At 40.4% G+C, this 17,030-nt stretch overlaps 1 protein-coding gene across 4 annotated transcripts in view; it reads left to right on the top strand.

Annotated features, from left to right (window-relative positions):
- The window catches only part of bcam (basal cell adhesion molecule (Lutheran blood group)), an 85,758-nt gene that overhangs the window by 55,132 nt on the left and 13,596 nt on the right, over positions 1-17,030 (top strand). For all 4 annotated transcript variants that reach the window (XM_017702042.2, XM_017702041.2, XM_017702039.2 and 1 more), the window contains exons 2-10: positions 2,985-3,112; positions 3,704-3,917; positions 9,061-9,131; positions 9,276-9,372; positions 10,345-10,527; positions 10,874-10,998; positions 11,103-11,241; positions 13,398-13,513; positions 15,609-15,750. In XM_017702042.2, coding sequence (XP_017557531.1) covers positions 2,985-3,112; positions 3,704-3,917; positions 9,061-9,131; positions 9,276-9,372; positions 10,345-10,527; positions 10,874-10,998; positions 11,103-11,241; positions 13,398-13,513; positions 15,609-15,750 — 1,215 coding nt within the window. The remainder of the gene's footprint in view (positions 1-2,984; positions 3,113-3,703; positions 3,918-9,060; positions 9,132-9,275; positions 9,373-10,344; positions 10,528-10,873; positions 10,999-11,102; positions 11,242-13,397; positions 13,514-15,608; positions 15,751-17,030) is intronic.

The raw sequence follows: 17,030 nt of genomic DNA, 5'->3' as shown, positions 1-17,030 counted from the left end.
GCTCATCACAAATGTCTTTCAGAGGCACAAGGAAGTACAATAAACTGAGAAATGCGTCGAGTAAAATACGTCTCCTTTCAGCAAATAGAAAAAAAAATCTGTTTACAGCAGAAATACAAACATTTTGTGATCACAAAACTACGGAACAGACAACAAGCAGTCAACTTCTGTGGAAAAGTTTCCTGCTGGAGATGTGAGAAAAGTGGCTACAGCTGAGCTCAAGCTTAAAGCAGAGCAAAGTCTGTGTTTTTCTTTATATTATATAATTTAGTCTATACTGCTACATCAGCACATACTGAGACATATTTACAGCCAATAATAAAATGTTGTGGCTCACAAAGTAGCTAGAAACCTCTGGTTTAGCCAAATGGTTGCTAAATCTCTATGCAGGAGAAGACAGTTCAAGATAAGCACTTGTTAATTCCTGTGAACCTAGTTACGTCACTCTGACGCCGAATGCCTGACGTACTTTGGTCTGTTATCACAGAAAAGCGATTCTGATATTGCCAGTTAAAAAATGCTAATTATCATGCAGCCCTGCTATATAACTGCTTATGCATTTACATTTATGTACTACAGCAAAACAGCAGTAATAGCTCTAGACTCCTATGGGTTAATTAAAGTCAGAATGCTGCCTGCTGGCTGAGTGGATTGCATTGGGTTGATTAGTCCTGCATTATAAATGCTCTCAGATCATAGCGATTTCACAGCCAGTGCTGTGGTCTCTTACACTGACTGCAGTGCTGGGTTTATCTGGGTGCAGTGCCGCAGTGTGTTCAATGTGTTGATGCTTAGCTCTGTTCTGGACTATAACGCTTTTAGCACATTTCAGACAGCCTGTGCACACACACACACACACGAGTGTGTTAGTATGCCTTTTTACCCTAAGGGCATTGATAGCGCAAGGCTTTCATAAGGCGTTGTTTTGTTTTGGTCTCTCAAAGGGAAGCATGTACCCATCGTATATGCGTTTGAATGCCTATTCCTAAGGGTTTTCAAGAAGAGATTAAACTCTTGGAAAGACTAATATATGTCTTATTAGCATTATGTAGCCTCTTAGCAGAGCATCTCAGTATTGCAGATGTTGGTGTTTGCAGTTTCACAAGGAACTTCAGAGATTTTTCAAAATTTCTGCACAGTTTAATCACATAGACATGACATCCCCTGGCTCCCATCACCACCACTGCAAAGAAATCAGACTCTGCAATGTTTCTCCACAATGAACCATTTCTGCTTGATGCACAGGGGATGGCATTGTGCAAACTTTTGTCAAAGAAACGTACTTGTCAAAAATGGGTTTGTATGCTGTGGCAGTAATATTACCCTTCAGTATAACTAAGGGGCTATAATCAAAAAACAGCCCCGGGCCATTATCCCTCCTCCACCAAACTTTACTTGACACTATTCATTCTAGTAGGTTTTACACCACTCCAGCCAACACTTGGCTTTCATAGTTTTAGGCTTGGTTAGCCATGGAAATCCATTTCATGAAGCTCTTGATTAACAGTTATTGTGCTGATATTGCTTCCAGAGGCAGGTTGGAGGTCAGTGAGCTGTAGTTGCTTCTAGATGCTTTCATCTCACCATAGCACTTACAGTTGTCTGGTGCAGATCTAGCCAGATCTAGAAATTTGCAAACTGACTTGTGGAAAAGGTGGCATCGTATTTACTGAGCTCTTCAGTGCATTCTAATGCTAGTGTTTGTCTAAGGAAGTTGCATGGCTATGATTTCATACACCTGAACTCAATAATTAGGAGGATTTTCTATTCATATTAACATTTTTTTGGAGTACACATTTCAGCTTCACAATAACTAGCCTTTAATGTCTTCTCTACACTGGCCAGTGGCCTCCCTACCAAATCCTATCATAGCTCAAGGTTATCAAAAGAGCAAGAGCTCCGTCTTTTCTCTTTCTCTCTTTCTCTCTCTCTATCTGCACCTGGCACTGGGCACAGCTGCGCTGAGTGTTTGCATGCAGTGGACGCACAATGGCTTTAGTGTGTGAGTGTATATCATCTCTCACCGTGGCTGCCCCTGGAGCTGCCAAACTGAATAGAGTGGGCGTCTGGTCAGCTTGGTTACAGTAAATGAAGCTCAGTCCAGCACTTCAGCTCGAAAAGCTTGAGATTAGAATGGCCATGGAACGACGGTGGGCAGCCCTGCCGAGTGGCCAAAGACAAACGGCTCTTGTGTTTCAGAGAGAATGACTTCTTTGCTGTTATCGTTTTATTTTTTTCATTGTTCATGAGCAATATACAGTCATGTTCAAAAGTTTCAACACCTCGATTGTTGATTTTCTGAAGGAAAAAAGTGTCTACAGGGATCTTAAATATGGCATCATTCTGCATATTTTAGTGCACATTTTCTGTTTATTTCTTTATATTTGAGTCTAACATATTGGTATAAAATAGAACATACGCCATAAATTTAGTGGAGGCCACATCTGTTCAGTTCAGCAATTGAACAACAGTCGTGCGTTAAAATATGCAGAAGTGTGTTTATTTTCAACAGGTTCCACCACTTTTTTCAAAATGAGACCACAGTGGTGTGGGAGGGTCGCTAAAACCAATCCCAGCTATGATTGGATCTGCTAGATGGTGCATTAGCTCTGCAAATGGAGAGGGAACACCGCTGACTCTGCAGGTCTAGCATAGATCAGGCCTGGGATTTCACAGGTTATGCGATACAGTCCAGCATATGCCACATTGTTGAACAGCTTGACATTATTACATTTAAATATACGTTAAATAGTTGATATTACCTTATTAACTATTAAAAAAAACAGGAAAAAGAGTAATATAGACCTGGGAATCTTGTGGAATGACCTTAAACACATTTTGGAACTTTTCTTTGGTTGAAAGGGCAATAGATAACAGGTGATGCCGTCATAATTGGGTATAAAGGAGCATTCACGAAAGGCTCGGTTGGCAGTTAGCGGACAGTTTAAGAACCCCTCTCTCTCTCCCTCTCTCCCTCTCTCCAGTGTGTCTGGCCGGAATCACAGTGAAAGTGAGCCCCGAGGTGGATGTGATTCTAGGAGAAACTGCTCGACTGCCCTGCAACTACACCATCTCCGATAGTTCCGTCCAGCCAGTGGTCACGTGGTTCATCGTGAGTATATATTTTTGACATTTTCAACATACATAGCATGTGTGCAGTACGTGATGAGTATTTACCTGACTTTTAGATTACATCGTCCGCCAACTGGCTATCAATAGCACTACTAACAGGGGTCAATGTGAGGGGAAGCTCATGGGGTGCTGGACTCTCCATAAGAGTAAAGTGGCGCGGGGTTGGGGGGAGGTGGGGGATGCTGCAGATGAGGCTGTCCTGTTGTGAGGCTCCTTTGTACAGATTTATCATATTTTTCATTCATTTTTTGTGTCTCATGAATTTACTCCATACCCCGTATTCGGATGCCCCTAGAATCGTTATTTTACATGCAATTTCTATTACAGAAATATTATTTAGATAAACTACATGTTGGACTTCATTGCGAGTTACAGAATAACATTTACATTCTAAAATTCGTCAAATGCGAATTATAGGATCTCCTAGTAGAACCATAAATGTTGCAAAATTGCTTTTGTTGTTGCTGGACATAACTGTCACATAACTGTCACTTCTAAACAAGAGTTAAGCTTCATAATTTGAGCCTCTCTCTCACTCTCTCTCTATGTGTGTGTGTGTGTGTGTGTGTAGGACTCTGCAGGCTCAAGGAAACGTGTCGCTTACAGGTCCCCCCCAGACAGTGGCAATGACAAAATTGGTCTGTTTAAAGACCGTGCCACCATGGAAGCCGACATGACCCTGGTCATCTCTAAAGTCAACGTGGGGGATGAAATGAGCTTCTTCTGCCAGGTCAGAGGAGGAGCCGTGGGCGTCGAAGAGGACGTGACCAAACTCAGGGTTTTCCGTAAGTCCACTTTGCTTCACTGACCACATACTGACCTTACAATCACAAACTCACACAAAGCGCTGAAGCGTTTAAATGATTTGTGACAGAGTTATGAATATAAAATATGAATGCCTTAACAAATGTACTAAACTATCATTCGCCCCGTGCTAATTTGCATATTTAATATTATTTGTCAAAGAAAAAGTCACTGGAAATGAAACACAAGAACACTGGTGAGATGTGAGAAAAATGATTGGAGATGATTGAAAATAACAGAAGCCTTCTAAACAATGAAAGACTCTTCAAACCATATCGACAGCCATCAGTCATGCATGATGAAGGATCAGTGCATTGAATGCATCACACAGTACCGTCTGGAAAACGTTTGATTGGGGACACAAGATAACGTCCACAAGATAACGACCCTAAACACACTGCCGAGAAGATCATGTCGTACTTATCAAATACATAGAGCTGGTGCTGGAGCTCTCAATGGACTTAAGCCCAGACCTCAATATCATTGAATGTTGTTGAGATGAATTGAATTGCGAGAGGCAGAAAATGCAGCCAACTTCTAAGACTGAACTTTGGAGCTGTAGAAAAATATCCCTGCACATTTCTTTGAAAACCTGAAAGCAGTTCTTGTTGAAACGAATTGAAACTGTTATAAAGATAAAGGGTAGACACGTTGCATACTGAAAAAAAATTTTATTAGTTCTTCAGGCTTCTGTGTCATTTTCTGTTTTAATACACATTTTCTGCTTTTTTCCATAAAAACTGAATTTGTACAGTGAATTGAATGGTGGTCTCTGACTTTTGCCAGTACACTCATAGTAAAATGTATTTTAAAGGTATTTAAGTATTTTACCAAAAGAGTTTCTTTGTCATGTAACAATAGCAGAACTCTTTTGTTGCTATACAGAAGGTTTTTTTAAACAGCATTATTCTATAATAAGGGGCAACCCTTTATTCATGCACCCAACCACTAAATACATTCAAATGGTACTTTGAGGGTTTGTGGTTCAATATATAGTCAATATAAAGTCTTAGGCACCAAAGACACATTTTCAAAATCTATTTGTTTGTGTAGTTTGTGTTTATTTGCTGAAAAAAGGGTTAATATTCGAATAAACAAATTTTATAAAATATTAATTAATAATTATAATAATACACACACACATTATATATTTATAAAATAAACAGTGATTGTTAGTGTCACTAACCAATTGTTAGTTTGTTTTTTGTTTTGCCATTTTCAAACCTCTCCTCGAGGACGCCCAGTGTTCTATGTAGTATAATGTTATATGTAAAAAGCAGTTTGACCAATCAGTGCTTCAGTCAATTGAGCTCATGATGTCATTGATGATATTAACGAGTCTCTGTGGCGGCTGTGAAGGTGTCAAGGAAAAATATGGATCCAAGAAATTCTTGTTACTTTTTATTGTTTTTATGTTTATTTGAATTATGAATACGACTTTATTCTAATGTATATTGTGTCTCACTGCTGAGGTCAATTGTTTAAAAATTTGCTTAGATGCCTAAAACTTTCACACAGTATTGTATAACCTTGCCTTCACTAAAAGTAAAAAGTCACTAAAACAGACTTTTTCTGGCCGTTCTCTGTAAAGCCTAGAGATGGTTGTGTGTGAAAATCCCAGTAGATCAGCAGTTTCTGGAATACTCAGACCAGCCCGTCTGGCACCAACAACCACGCCACGTTCAAAGCCCCTTAAATCCCCTTTCTTCCCCGTTCTGATGCTCGGTCTGCACTTCAGCAAGTTGTCTTGACCACCTCTACATGCCTAAATGCATTGAGTTGCGGCCGTGTGATTGGCTGATTAGCTATTTGTGTTAACAAGCAACTGAAAATAAAGTGGCAGGTGAGTATATTTTAAGGTGGTGATATATTACATTATCAAATGATCTCTGTCTTCTGATTCAGCCCATAATATTTTCAAAATGACCCATATTTGATACTATACTCTCTGCTGGAGAGTATAGTTGCCTCCCAAGCATTTACAACACACAATAATCCATATCATCAGAAATCTCAACTTATCTATGTTAACTCGAAATTTGAAATGCATTGACACCTCAAAGGGTGGGAAAGTTTTCAGCTTTGCGACGTATGAGCAGTTTATTCATCCGTTACTTCAAGCTGCACAAAAGCTACGTCCACATTACAAGCCTTATTGCTCAAATGCGATTTTCTGCTCAAATCCGACCTCTCTGACACGAAGGTTCACACTCGTTTGGATAAGTGATTCAAATCTGTCATTAATGTGAACGAACCGGCGTCCTGAAATGACCCACATGATCACATCCTACTCAGTAACGTCACGTGAATGAATCACATCTTCAGCACAAACTGACGAGCAGAATGAGCTTCGCTGAAGATCATTAACTCTGATCAGCTCTCAGCTTCATTATTAGAGCGAGACGAAGGAGAAAAAAGTGAGATGTGTTGCATTTTTACTGTTTATAGGCCTTTAAACAACGAGCCGGATCTTCTTGTTTTGGGCTTGACCTTAATAGGTAAAAACATATGATGTGGTCAGAAAAACTCCTACAAAACTGATCTGACTTTTAAATGAATGAGTTACAGTGCAACTTGCTGCAGCTCACAGATTACATATTGAGCATGCTTTTGGGCCTCCTGTCTCAGTAATGCTACTTTTATTAAACCTTAATATTTAAATAGTAACGCATCACATTAATATTTTTGTTATAGGTGAGAGTGTAGCCTAGTCTTTCTACAATCCCTAGGGGGTATTTTGTAGACTCTCTTCTCCCTTTGCATAGAGTAAATCTTATATGAGACATATGGACCAAGTCTTTTTAATTCAATTTATTAGCCTCGAGTTATGTTTCTAATGAGTTAGTCAAGAGTCAGTTATGGCTGTGAAGATTGCATTTGACACAACTGATTAACTGAGCAATTCTACCTGTCATGTTTGATGGATGTCATTTTGCCAGCCTTAAGACATCTGCCGAGGGGTGTGTAGTTATGACCACTGCAGAACACCCTGTCCTTGATAGTGACTTTCAGTTTGACGTTTAGAGAGAAAGGAATCTAAAGTTATTTACATGAGCTTTAAATCAGTAGCTGACCAATAGCTTCATTTATAGCTGTTTTCAGGTGATTTTCTGTTATTTTCGAACGAGGAATGGTGAAACATGCTCAAATCATTTTCCCTGTCCTTTGTGCTAGAGATGCCTTTCATTTTTCAGACTGCTTTCGGGGGTGCCCAGTGGGAATAAGCTACTAAAAGACTTTTAATAGGAGTGCTTGGGGCATACGCCAGTGTTGTATCCTCAAGCGCAACACTTGACCTGAAGTTACTCCAGGGAACGCCACGCTGCCTCCAGCCCCACCACACACTAGCTAATCAATCTAAATGAAAATGGACTTTACTGCAAGTGATCAATGTGTCAAAAATGTAAAAAGCCCTGAATAAAGGCGTATAGGGTGTCCAGCTTTACAGCTATTTCATTGTAAGTGATATATTTGCCACGCACTTGTTAGTTAATTCTTGTTGTAGGATACCAAACTGGACATTTTGTTTCACTGCCAGCCAAAGTGGCCATTTACAACAAGCTGTTCCTTTTTTGGCATTAGAAAAAAAGCAGAAAACTATTTTTACAGAAAATTTAATGTAAGATTCAACAACTAAATACAAGTTTTTCAGTGTGCTCACTGTTCTCTCTTGGTTTTGTTACAGCTTCCATTCTTTTCAGGAGATGCACTTTACAGCTTTCTTTGAAAAATTGAGAGATATTTTTTCACACTACCAATGTTAAGGTCTGGACTGTGAGGCTGACAGTCTGTTGTTCTGAGAATGGGCATGATTGCATCATGTAGTTACTGCTGACTTTTCAGCGGCACTTCCATGCTGCGAATCTGTTGCTCTACCACATCCCAAAAGACTTTTATTGGATTCAGAGCCAGTGACTGGGAAGGCCACTGAAGGACAATGAACTCCTTATCATGCCCCTTAAACCAGTTTAAGATGGACTTTTCATTGCATTATCATGCTGGAAGTAGCCATTAGATGGTAAATGATTGGTATTAACGATGACTGATTGGTATTAACAGGCCCAACATTTGCAAAAAATACATTTTCCACACCATTACACCACCTCCACCAGCCTGGACTGTTGATACTTGGCAGTTCAGGTCCAGCGATTTATGCCGTTGGCGCCAAATTCTGAATCCACCATCTTAGTGCCTCGGCAGCATTCAAGATTCATCAGTCCATGGTTTTTCATCATGACAAACCAACATCATTGAAATCACATTTTTCGTGTGCCTAGGTGTTCCTAATAAATTGCTTATTGAGTCTATACATGTCTATGGCTGCACAATATTTCATTCGTTGATCATTACTGAAGTAGTTGCCTTTTCAATGCTGTCATTTCAATGCTGATACCAGAGAAGGCTGCAATACATATGCAAATGAGCCATCTAATCAAGGTATTCATGTAATCCAATACAAGTCAAATAATGTAGGCCAAGGGCTCCTGATCATAATCACAATATGTATCAGTACAATCACAGTACCCGTCTTGGCTGCATTGTGCAGCCTGTTATACAGTACACGTGGGTGGGTGTGCTTGCGCCCTAATTGCATGGGCTTATTATGTCTATGTGCTCTGGGCTGGGTCTACAGAAGAGCAGGCTATCGCTGCAGGTCCTGTCCAGATGGAGCATTGAGAGCCATTATTGTATAATTTGTATAATGATTGTGAACGAGAGCCGAGAGACTGTCCTCCTCAGAGAAGGCTGCTGGAGCTGGGCTAATGGCTGATGTTTTGCTGTTGTTGGAAGGAAACCTTGCATCTCCCTTTTTGTCCATTTGTCAGTTTTTGACATGCCTGTTGCCCTTTACGTTGTGTGTAAATTTCGTGAAGAAAGGACCAACATAAACAGCCCAAAATGGCTTGGGAAAAGATCTGGTTCCTTTGATTTTATATTAAAAGTAAAGTAGGTTTTTTCCCTTTTCCTGTAAAGTTACCATTTTGGACATACAAGGTTTTCTTCCTGTAGATTCAGCTCCATATTAGTCTTCTGCATATCATCACTTTGAGTGCCATTGAATGAATAACAGTAGCGTTAATCAGCTCAATTAACAAGATACCTCTTTTTTCTCCTTTCTTTTAGTTTCTCCAGAGAAGCCAGTCATATCTCATAATACCCATAGCATTACCGCTGACCAAGATCAATCTTCTCAGGTATGTTTGTAACATGACAGAGCAGAAGCCGTTGCTAAACGTTAGTAGATCAGATACAGTCTCAGTGAACCTCCCAGTAATACCTACAGGTTTTCAAATTAAAGCTCTTCACCTGCCTTGTGTGTCTGTGCGTGTGTTGTTCAGGTTGGCACGTGTACCAGCAGGAACGGTCACCCACAGCCTCGTATCATCTGGTTTAAAGACTCCAAGCCTCTACCAGAAGTGACAGATTCTAAAGAAAGTGAGTAGTGCATCTAAAGTGCCCTCCCAGAAAGTCTGGGTGATAACTGCACAAGCAATTTTCAACAATGAACAAACATTTGGTTCCTCGATCTGGTATTAGTAGGTCAGCCTTGAACACTACCTGGCAATGAGCAACTTTTTTGCTGGACATATAGAAAGAAGTCTAGCCATTCACTTAGAACACCAAGCAGTGGTGCAATGTCTTTAAACAGACTTTTTTCCTTGTATTTATACATTGTTTTTTGTCCTTCTGTCTTAATCATTTGTTTATATAAGTTAAAAGTATTATAAGTATATTACAACAAGCCTTTTGTTTTCAAAATGCCATTGACAGCTAAAAGTGATCATTAGGAAATGCTTTAGTTTAGCATTGAATAAGTATATGTATTGGATGATGTGGTAAAAAATGACAGCCATGGGCGACATTTAACACTTTTGTTGGGGAGAAGCCATCCCTTCAACTTGTTTTTGCGCTGTGGGCCTCGGTTGCTGCTTTGAGCACAGATGTCAACCGTGAGCTTCCAGTGTTTTCGAAAGTCGCTATCTGTTCCCTTTACTAGCAGAGTAGATCCTAGCTACTAGCTAGGATCTTGACCACGGCATAATGTAAACTTCATGTACTGCATGAAAACTAGTCACATCAGAGTGCAGACTGCCCCCTAGTGTCGTGGAGTTCAGTCTGTATACATAGTAGATAGTTTTGACAAAATATCCATATTCCATAATTAAAGCTAGTTGACGAACATTTCAGCGGAGGCTCCTCTTGCCCTGCCAAATGTTGCCCATGATGACAATCATGATTACCCAACACTACTTTTTCACACATCTTTAGACCCTGTTTACTAAAAACTTTCTCTAATCTGGGGAGCCCCAAAAGTATTCTAGCATATTATTGAACATCATTTCGTTGTGGATCTGGCATGAGACAGTGTTTCTCTCTTTCTTCTATCTCTCTCTTGATTTCTCTCAGAGACCTACATGGTGCCCAGAGTGGTGAAAGAGTCATCGGGTCTGTTCACGGTGGCCAGTGAGCTCTATATGCAGCTGATGAAGGAGGATGGCAAGTCGGTTTTCCACTGCACTGTGGAGTATGCAATGCCCAATGGACAAATCACAAAGGAAAGCTCTGATCATTTCAGTCTCACAGTGTACTGTAAGTTTTTCACACTGATGCATGCAAATTTAAGCAAAAAAAAAAAAAAAACTGTTGTGTTGCAGATAACATTGAGAAGAGATCTGGTCACAATACATCATCATAGCTGCCATAATACATGACCTTGCTTTTATACAACAGCTGTTTTCAAAAAGGACATACAAATCTTTACTGTTTATCTTTACAAATCTTTATTTACACCTTACATTCCGCTTTATTTTGTGTTTCTACTTACATTTTTCCTAACCTCCCATCGTTTTGGAATTGGATTTGCAGTTAGTGGTGGTTTTATTGAAATATGATGTACCCCTGAATACCAACCTCCTTCCTCACTCTTCTCCACCAGATCCAGCGGAGAACATGTTTTTCACACTTTTGAACCAAGGCCCGTTCAAAGAAGGAGACAGGGTTCAGATGAAGTGTGAGACGGACGGAAACCCTCAGCCTGAGTTTGAATTCTACAAGGGAGATGTGAGAACGAAATCACCACCAAACCCCCAGGCTCTTTTAGTGATTCTTCATACTCTTCTTGAGTTGTTACCCACTCTTTGCTTTTTTCTGTTTTGCATTTGCAGGTCAAACTTGGACAAACTGGCACGGGTTTATGGACACTGGAAAATGTCACTCGAGACGATGCTGACATCTACAAGTGTTATGTTCTGGATTTTGAAACTTTTGTTGAACTGACCAGAACTCTCACCTTGAAAGTGGAGTGTGAGTAGAAATGAATTCGAATCAAGTGTGAATTTGTTAAAAAGGCAAATTCAGACAGTTTCCCTTTAACAGTAAATATAGCTGCACAGCCAAGACATTGATGTCTTCTTTAGCTTTGCACTGGGATAAGATACTTAACAAGTAATGCAAGCTTTTACTGCCTCATGCAAATGCTTGTGCAGACAAGTGGTCCAAAATTACTTTGAGTAAAATCGTGTTACCTTAATGTGGCAGGCAATATGATATGTTATCATTACTATGGTAAATTCAGCTCTCCTATTTTTTTTCTGAGTATATCGAGGGCATAATCAGTTTTTCCTGAACAATAAACAACTACATGTGTCAAGAGACAGATGTAGACCAGGTCTACAGTTTTGCTAGTGCATTTTGTTCTTTCCAAATTGTTGAACCTTGTAATACTGTAATTGTAATACTGTATGTATGATCAAATATCCTTCAGTAACCTTCTAATATCACAGTGTTATATATTTCACTTATTGCTAGAGCTATCAATGTTAATGCATTAATTAACACCATAAATTATTAATGGTGCCAAACAGCAGACTGAAGCCCAGCTGTACCTCACTGTATACTGCAATGACAGAATCCACAATTGTTGCACTTTGCTTCAGCTCTTAAAGCGACACCTTTGACAAATTACACTGAACAGTGCTTATAGGAGACCTATGCATAAATCACAAGCAACAAATTAACAAAAGCAACTGCAAAGTTGAAAGTTACAGTTCCCCGTAAGAGGCTCCACTGTAACTAAAACTGTATGACCGAGAGCTTCAACCATGAAGGAGTTGAAACAATTAACTGTATAGGAAAAATATACTCAGTGGTTGGAACTTGAGACACTGTTGCTCTCGCTGGACATCAGTGATAAAACTGGAAACTGTTCACTTTATGGAAATCACATGATATCCATGTTCAGGTTGTTACCCCTGCAATGGCATTATGAAAGTTATCTTTTTAAATTGTTTAAATAGAAAATCTGTTCTAGTGAAACTGTATCAAAATGGCTTTTAACTCACTCATTCATGTTTAGTAGGATAAAAAGTCTCCACAAGGGGGAGCTATCAGGATCACGATGTTAGCCAATTTTGCCGGGTATTAGAGTGGTACTTCAATGACACTGTGTGATCTTGTCAAATGAAAAAAGTCTTTAAGTCAAATAAGACAAACGTGATTAATCCAGCACAAACTCAAAACACTGGCTGGATTTCCTTACAAAGTTTCTCAAATGATGTGCGCATTTAAAAATTTCCACAGGGAAAAAAGGCAATTAAATGTCATGTGTTTAATCCAGTACAGTTTTGCGAAGAAACTTTAGTCTACCATGAATAGGGGCAGCGAAATGTGCAAGATAGAGAGACTGAACTTGTTTTTTAACTATAAGTTGAATTATCTTTAAAGCCATTTGTCATGTTTTTATGGCCACATTGTTTGAAGCTTGGAGATGCTGGGAGGGACAAGCAATGGCCCACCTAATGAGGGCGTAAATCTCTGTGCCACCCCGACAACGTCCACCTTGCACCAGACTCATTTGGGAGCACAGTGTGCAGAGCAGTTTTTCAAATGAGCTTTGGATTAAGCATTTCGGAATGTCGAAAGGAACCTTCAAAAAGCAACTGGACCATTGGTAGTAATCAGGGAATCATTAGACTCACAGCTCCCACCTCATTCTGGCATAAAACTCTTTCTGCAAAAATGTGGGTTTTCTCAGGATTTTTTCATTCCATTTTTGTCAATGTCTATAATTTTAGTCGTTTGACAGCCGTTTTACCTAACGTTACCATTTTGCACATACAAAGTTTTAGACGACTCCAATGATGTGTTAGCAGCATATCGTCGCTGTCGGACAAAACCATGTATCTCTATTTTGTGATATTGGATGTCATTTGAAAATACTAGCTTCTCCTTACGTTGTCTTAACAGTTGGATAAACAAGTGGATAAACAGAAATGTTCTAAGATGAAGTAGAATAAAATCTTGTTTCATTAACATCAATTCCGGTCATTCAGATTAGAATGTTTTCTTCGTTTTCCTGTAAAGTTGCTTTATTTTTATTCCGACAGTAACGATAAACAGTGTTGAGCTGTTCAGAATTTCAGTCAAATGCTAACTAGTCTCCATTGCCCTCTTTCTCTCAGATCTGGACCCAGTTTCCATTGTACCTGCTGGCCCTTTGATTCTCAAAGGAGGTGATGCCTTGGACCTGCAGTGTCAGACCAAATCATCAAATGATCACTACGTGGTTTGGAAGAAGGCAAGTCCCAATTTTTTTTTTTCTTTGCTCTTACTTTTCTTCCCCTCATACTTTCTATTCCTGCTTTTTGATACCTTTCTTTGTGGTGCCGGTTTAGCAGATGGTGTTTGGGTAGAGTGAGCATAAACACCTCAGTCTGAATCTATAATCGGAATGTATTCAATCAGTTTGGCAGAAATCTTTGCATGTAAACACAGCCAATGTCAGTGTCACAGCAACAGATTTTCTGCAATGGTCCTAAAAACTGTTTTTGGCAAGTGCTGAAACAAGAAACACAAACTGATCGATGGCCTTCAAGTCATGCTGGCTTTCTGCATTTTTCCTCTAATGATAAAGGAAAGATAAATAGCTTCTGGGTGCAATTTATTACAGTGCGTAAACAGCCCAGGCACATCAATCAATTAAAAGGCAATAAATGGTTCACACAACACATTCAATAACATCACTGGTTAGCCATATTATCATTTTTTTTTGATACAATGTATCAAACTGTTTGGCACAAGTGGCACTTACTATCCACAAAGTTGGGCTTTAATCTGAAAAAGTGACTAGCATGGCATGTGCTACCCCGGGCTCAATGAGGACGCTGGAGGCAGGATTCTGAGTTGCAGCAGCCATTATTTTTATTTCACACAAAATAACCAACCAAACAACGCAGACCTGGCCACTTTGCAGTGGCTGTCGCTATCTAACCTTTTCAGTCTGTTCACAGAGCATTTCAACTCTTTCTTGTCCTGCTGCTCATCCCTCTCTCGCTCCGTTTCCTCTCAGCTCATTTTAAAGGCGCTCACCAGAGCACCAGAGCCGAGAGGGAACGAGAGCTCATCGCTCCGACTCCTCTATGTCACCCACGCTGGCAGCTCAGCCACCTGGGTCCAACGTCGCGGCCTTGCTCGTTCCTCCGTCTGGTGCCTCCTGTAGCTGGCACCAGTGTCGTCTTCCTCCTGCCGTCACTCCCATGACTCGTGTCTGTCGGGGAAGCTCTGCGTGGCTCTCTCCCTGGCATCCTTGCCGAGGTGCGTCGCGGCTGCGTGCTCGGGCCCCAACGATGACAGCCGAGAGAGCCAGCAGAAATCTCTCGGCCGTCATCGTTGGGGCCCGGGGAGCGGACGCATGCCACAGTGACAAACTGCAACTGTTTTACTGCATTTCAAGAAAATGGCAGATGGAGAATGGAGGTGTTGTTCATTACTGTTTTAACACTTCAGTTTTTAAGTTGTGAAATGTGTGCTTTCTGGTTGAGTTATTGTATGTCCAATTAAGGCACAATCCCATTTCTTATTTTTAGCCCTACCCCTTGTTTTCGAGTGTCCCCTGACCTCTTGGAACGGAGTTACAGGGGTAGTGGTTGAAATCTTCCCCTACGAAATGGGACCCTTAAATAAAAAGGAGCATTACTTCATTAACAGCTACTAGCTCTGCTCTATACACTGTTAGAAATAAACGTACTATGCAGGTACATGATTCATTCATCAAGGTACAAACAATGTAAGTGTACCCTCAAACGTACATCAGTGGTTTTAAGGTCAAATAGTGTACCTTACATGAGTTTTTCCCTAGTAGAAAAGTAGTTATTTGTACCTTTTCATAACCAAATGTTTTAAAACACAGCAATGGGGGTGGTGTAGTCAATACAACTCAGAAAATATAGTTTCAATGGATTACACAGCCATCTTGCCTGTTTTTCTTATAGCACTTTATTTAGAGTGTGTCTCTGAAAAACCTTTGGAGGGCCAAGTAGCAACAACACTTCACCCTACCCCTCTATCCCAACAAAAATCGGGACAACCTACACGTAGAAGTGAACTTGCAAAACAGGCGTACAATAAATATTATTTACATTTGATTATATATCCCACTTTTCTATCATGTTAGGACACTATCAGCATTTGTCATTGTCTGTTTACACTATGCAGGAATATTATGTCTATAAGCCAATCCACCATGCAGTGTAAGAAGAAGGTGGGCACTGGATGTTTGTGCGGTCTGATACAGTCAGAGTGAACCTTCCATTACTCCTACTACAGGTTTTTCAAGTGAAATCACTTCACCTAACCTGTGTGTTTGTGTGTGTGTGTGTGTGTGTGTCTTGCAGGCTGGTAAGGAACTGTCTCAGACAGGTGGACTCTCCCTGAAGTCCGTCACTCTGGCAGATGCTGGTGAATACGTGTGTGTCGCATCTATGCGCTCAGTGCCAGGTCTAGAGAAACAAGCTAACATCACCATCAGAGTCGAAGGTACAACACACATCTACATTCACTCAGATTGATATGTATAACACTACTGAGCAAAAGTTTGTAATTACTTGTTACATTGATAATTAATATTATAATCCTCCCATCAAATACCTCACATTTTCTTTCTTCTGTGTTTCTTTTTTGCTTGATAGTGTTAAACATTTCAAGCACTTTTGCCTCTTTCAGCCTTCTGTTTTAAAGCCATCCAGACACCACAGTGCAGGTTTGATTCGGCTAACTGCTCTGCTATCACAAATATAGATGATAAAAACTTATTATATGAAGTCTACTGATTGGTGTTGGAGTGACAGAAAGGCGAAATCAGACCTGTTTTGTTAGTGCCTTATGCTGCAACCTGCTAGGCTAAGCTAACGCAAGTGCATGGTGCCTCCCACTACAGTACCAGCTCTGTTCTAGCAAACCTGTAATTTAAAACACCCGTTTAAAGGATAAAGACTCGTGTCTGAGAGCACAAATTCGAATGACGATGTTGAAGTAACAAAAAGCTAAAAATATAGAATTATTCTGTGGTGCCGGGCAACGCTAAAGCTAATGTAGCTAGTTATGCGGCTACAGGCGAAACCCACCACAGTACAGGCTGTTTCAGTAACTCATGCTCAAATAACCGTTTAGAGGACAAATAAGATGAGAGCGCACTGAGAGACTGGAGTGGAGCTGGAGTGGCAGATGGAATCAAACGCCTTTGTGGTGGGTGGCATGTATGTTGCTGTTAGCTTGTTTGCAGTTAGCCGTTAGTTTGTGTAGTTTTCTTGGGTATTTCCTGGTTCTGATTTAGCAGTCCAACAGATGGAAGCAGAAACCATAACCGGTCTCATGAGTCCAGACCAGTTCAGAACAGCCCAGTCCGGCCCTGAGAACCATTTGGCTTGATAGTGGAAAAGTGGCGTATGTCTGTGAGTAGCATTAGCCTGTAGTCAGAGTGCAAGATGTGGCTACTTAAGCTACTGAGTAAACCATCAAAACGTTCCTGAATTGCATTAAAGTCCCTGTTGTTGGTGGAGACGATGGCCGGGTTGGGCCTGCATTAGCCACGACATGCCCAGAGTGCCCGGTCTCAACCTCCATTTCCTCAGATCTGATAACACTGCAGCAGGAAGCCGGAAAACTGATGTTTACAGGGTGTGATGTGTTGATGAATAAGAAAACACTTGTTTGAGAGTTTCTTAGACAGGATTATGGCTGTGGTTATTCAAATATATCCATATCCAATTGTGCTCTGATCAGTTACGACCTCAACAAGAGTTGCAAAACTGATCGTG

Source organism: Pygocentrus nattereri, chromosome 3 (genome assembly GCF_015220715.1).
Source record: "Pygocentrus nattereri isolate fPygNat1 chromosome 3, fPygNat1.pri, whole genome shotgun sequence".
NCBI classification, from domain to species: Eukaryota; Metazoa; Chordata; class Actinopteri; order Characiformes; family Serrasalmidae; genus Pygocentrus; species Pygocentrus nattereri.
This window is presented reverse-complemented; position numbering and strand designations above follow the sequence as displayed.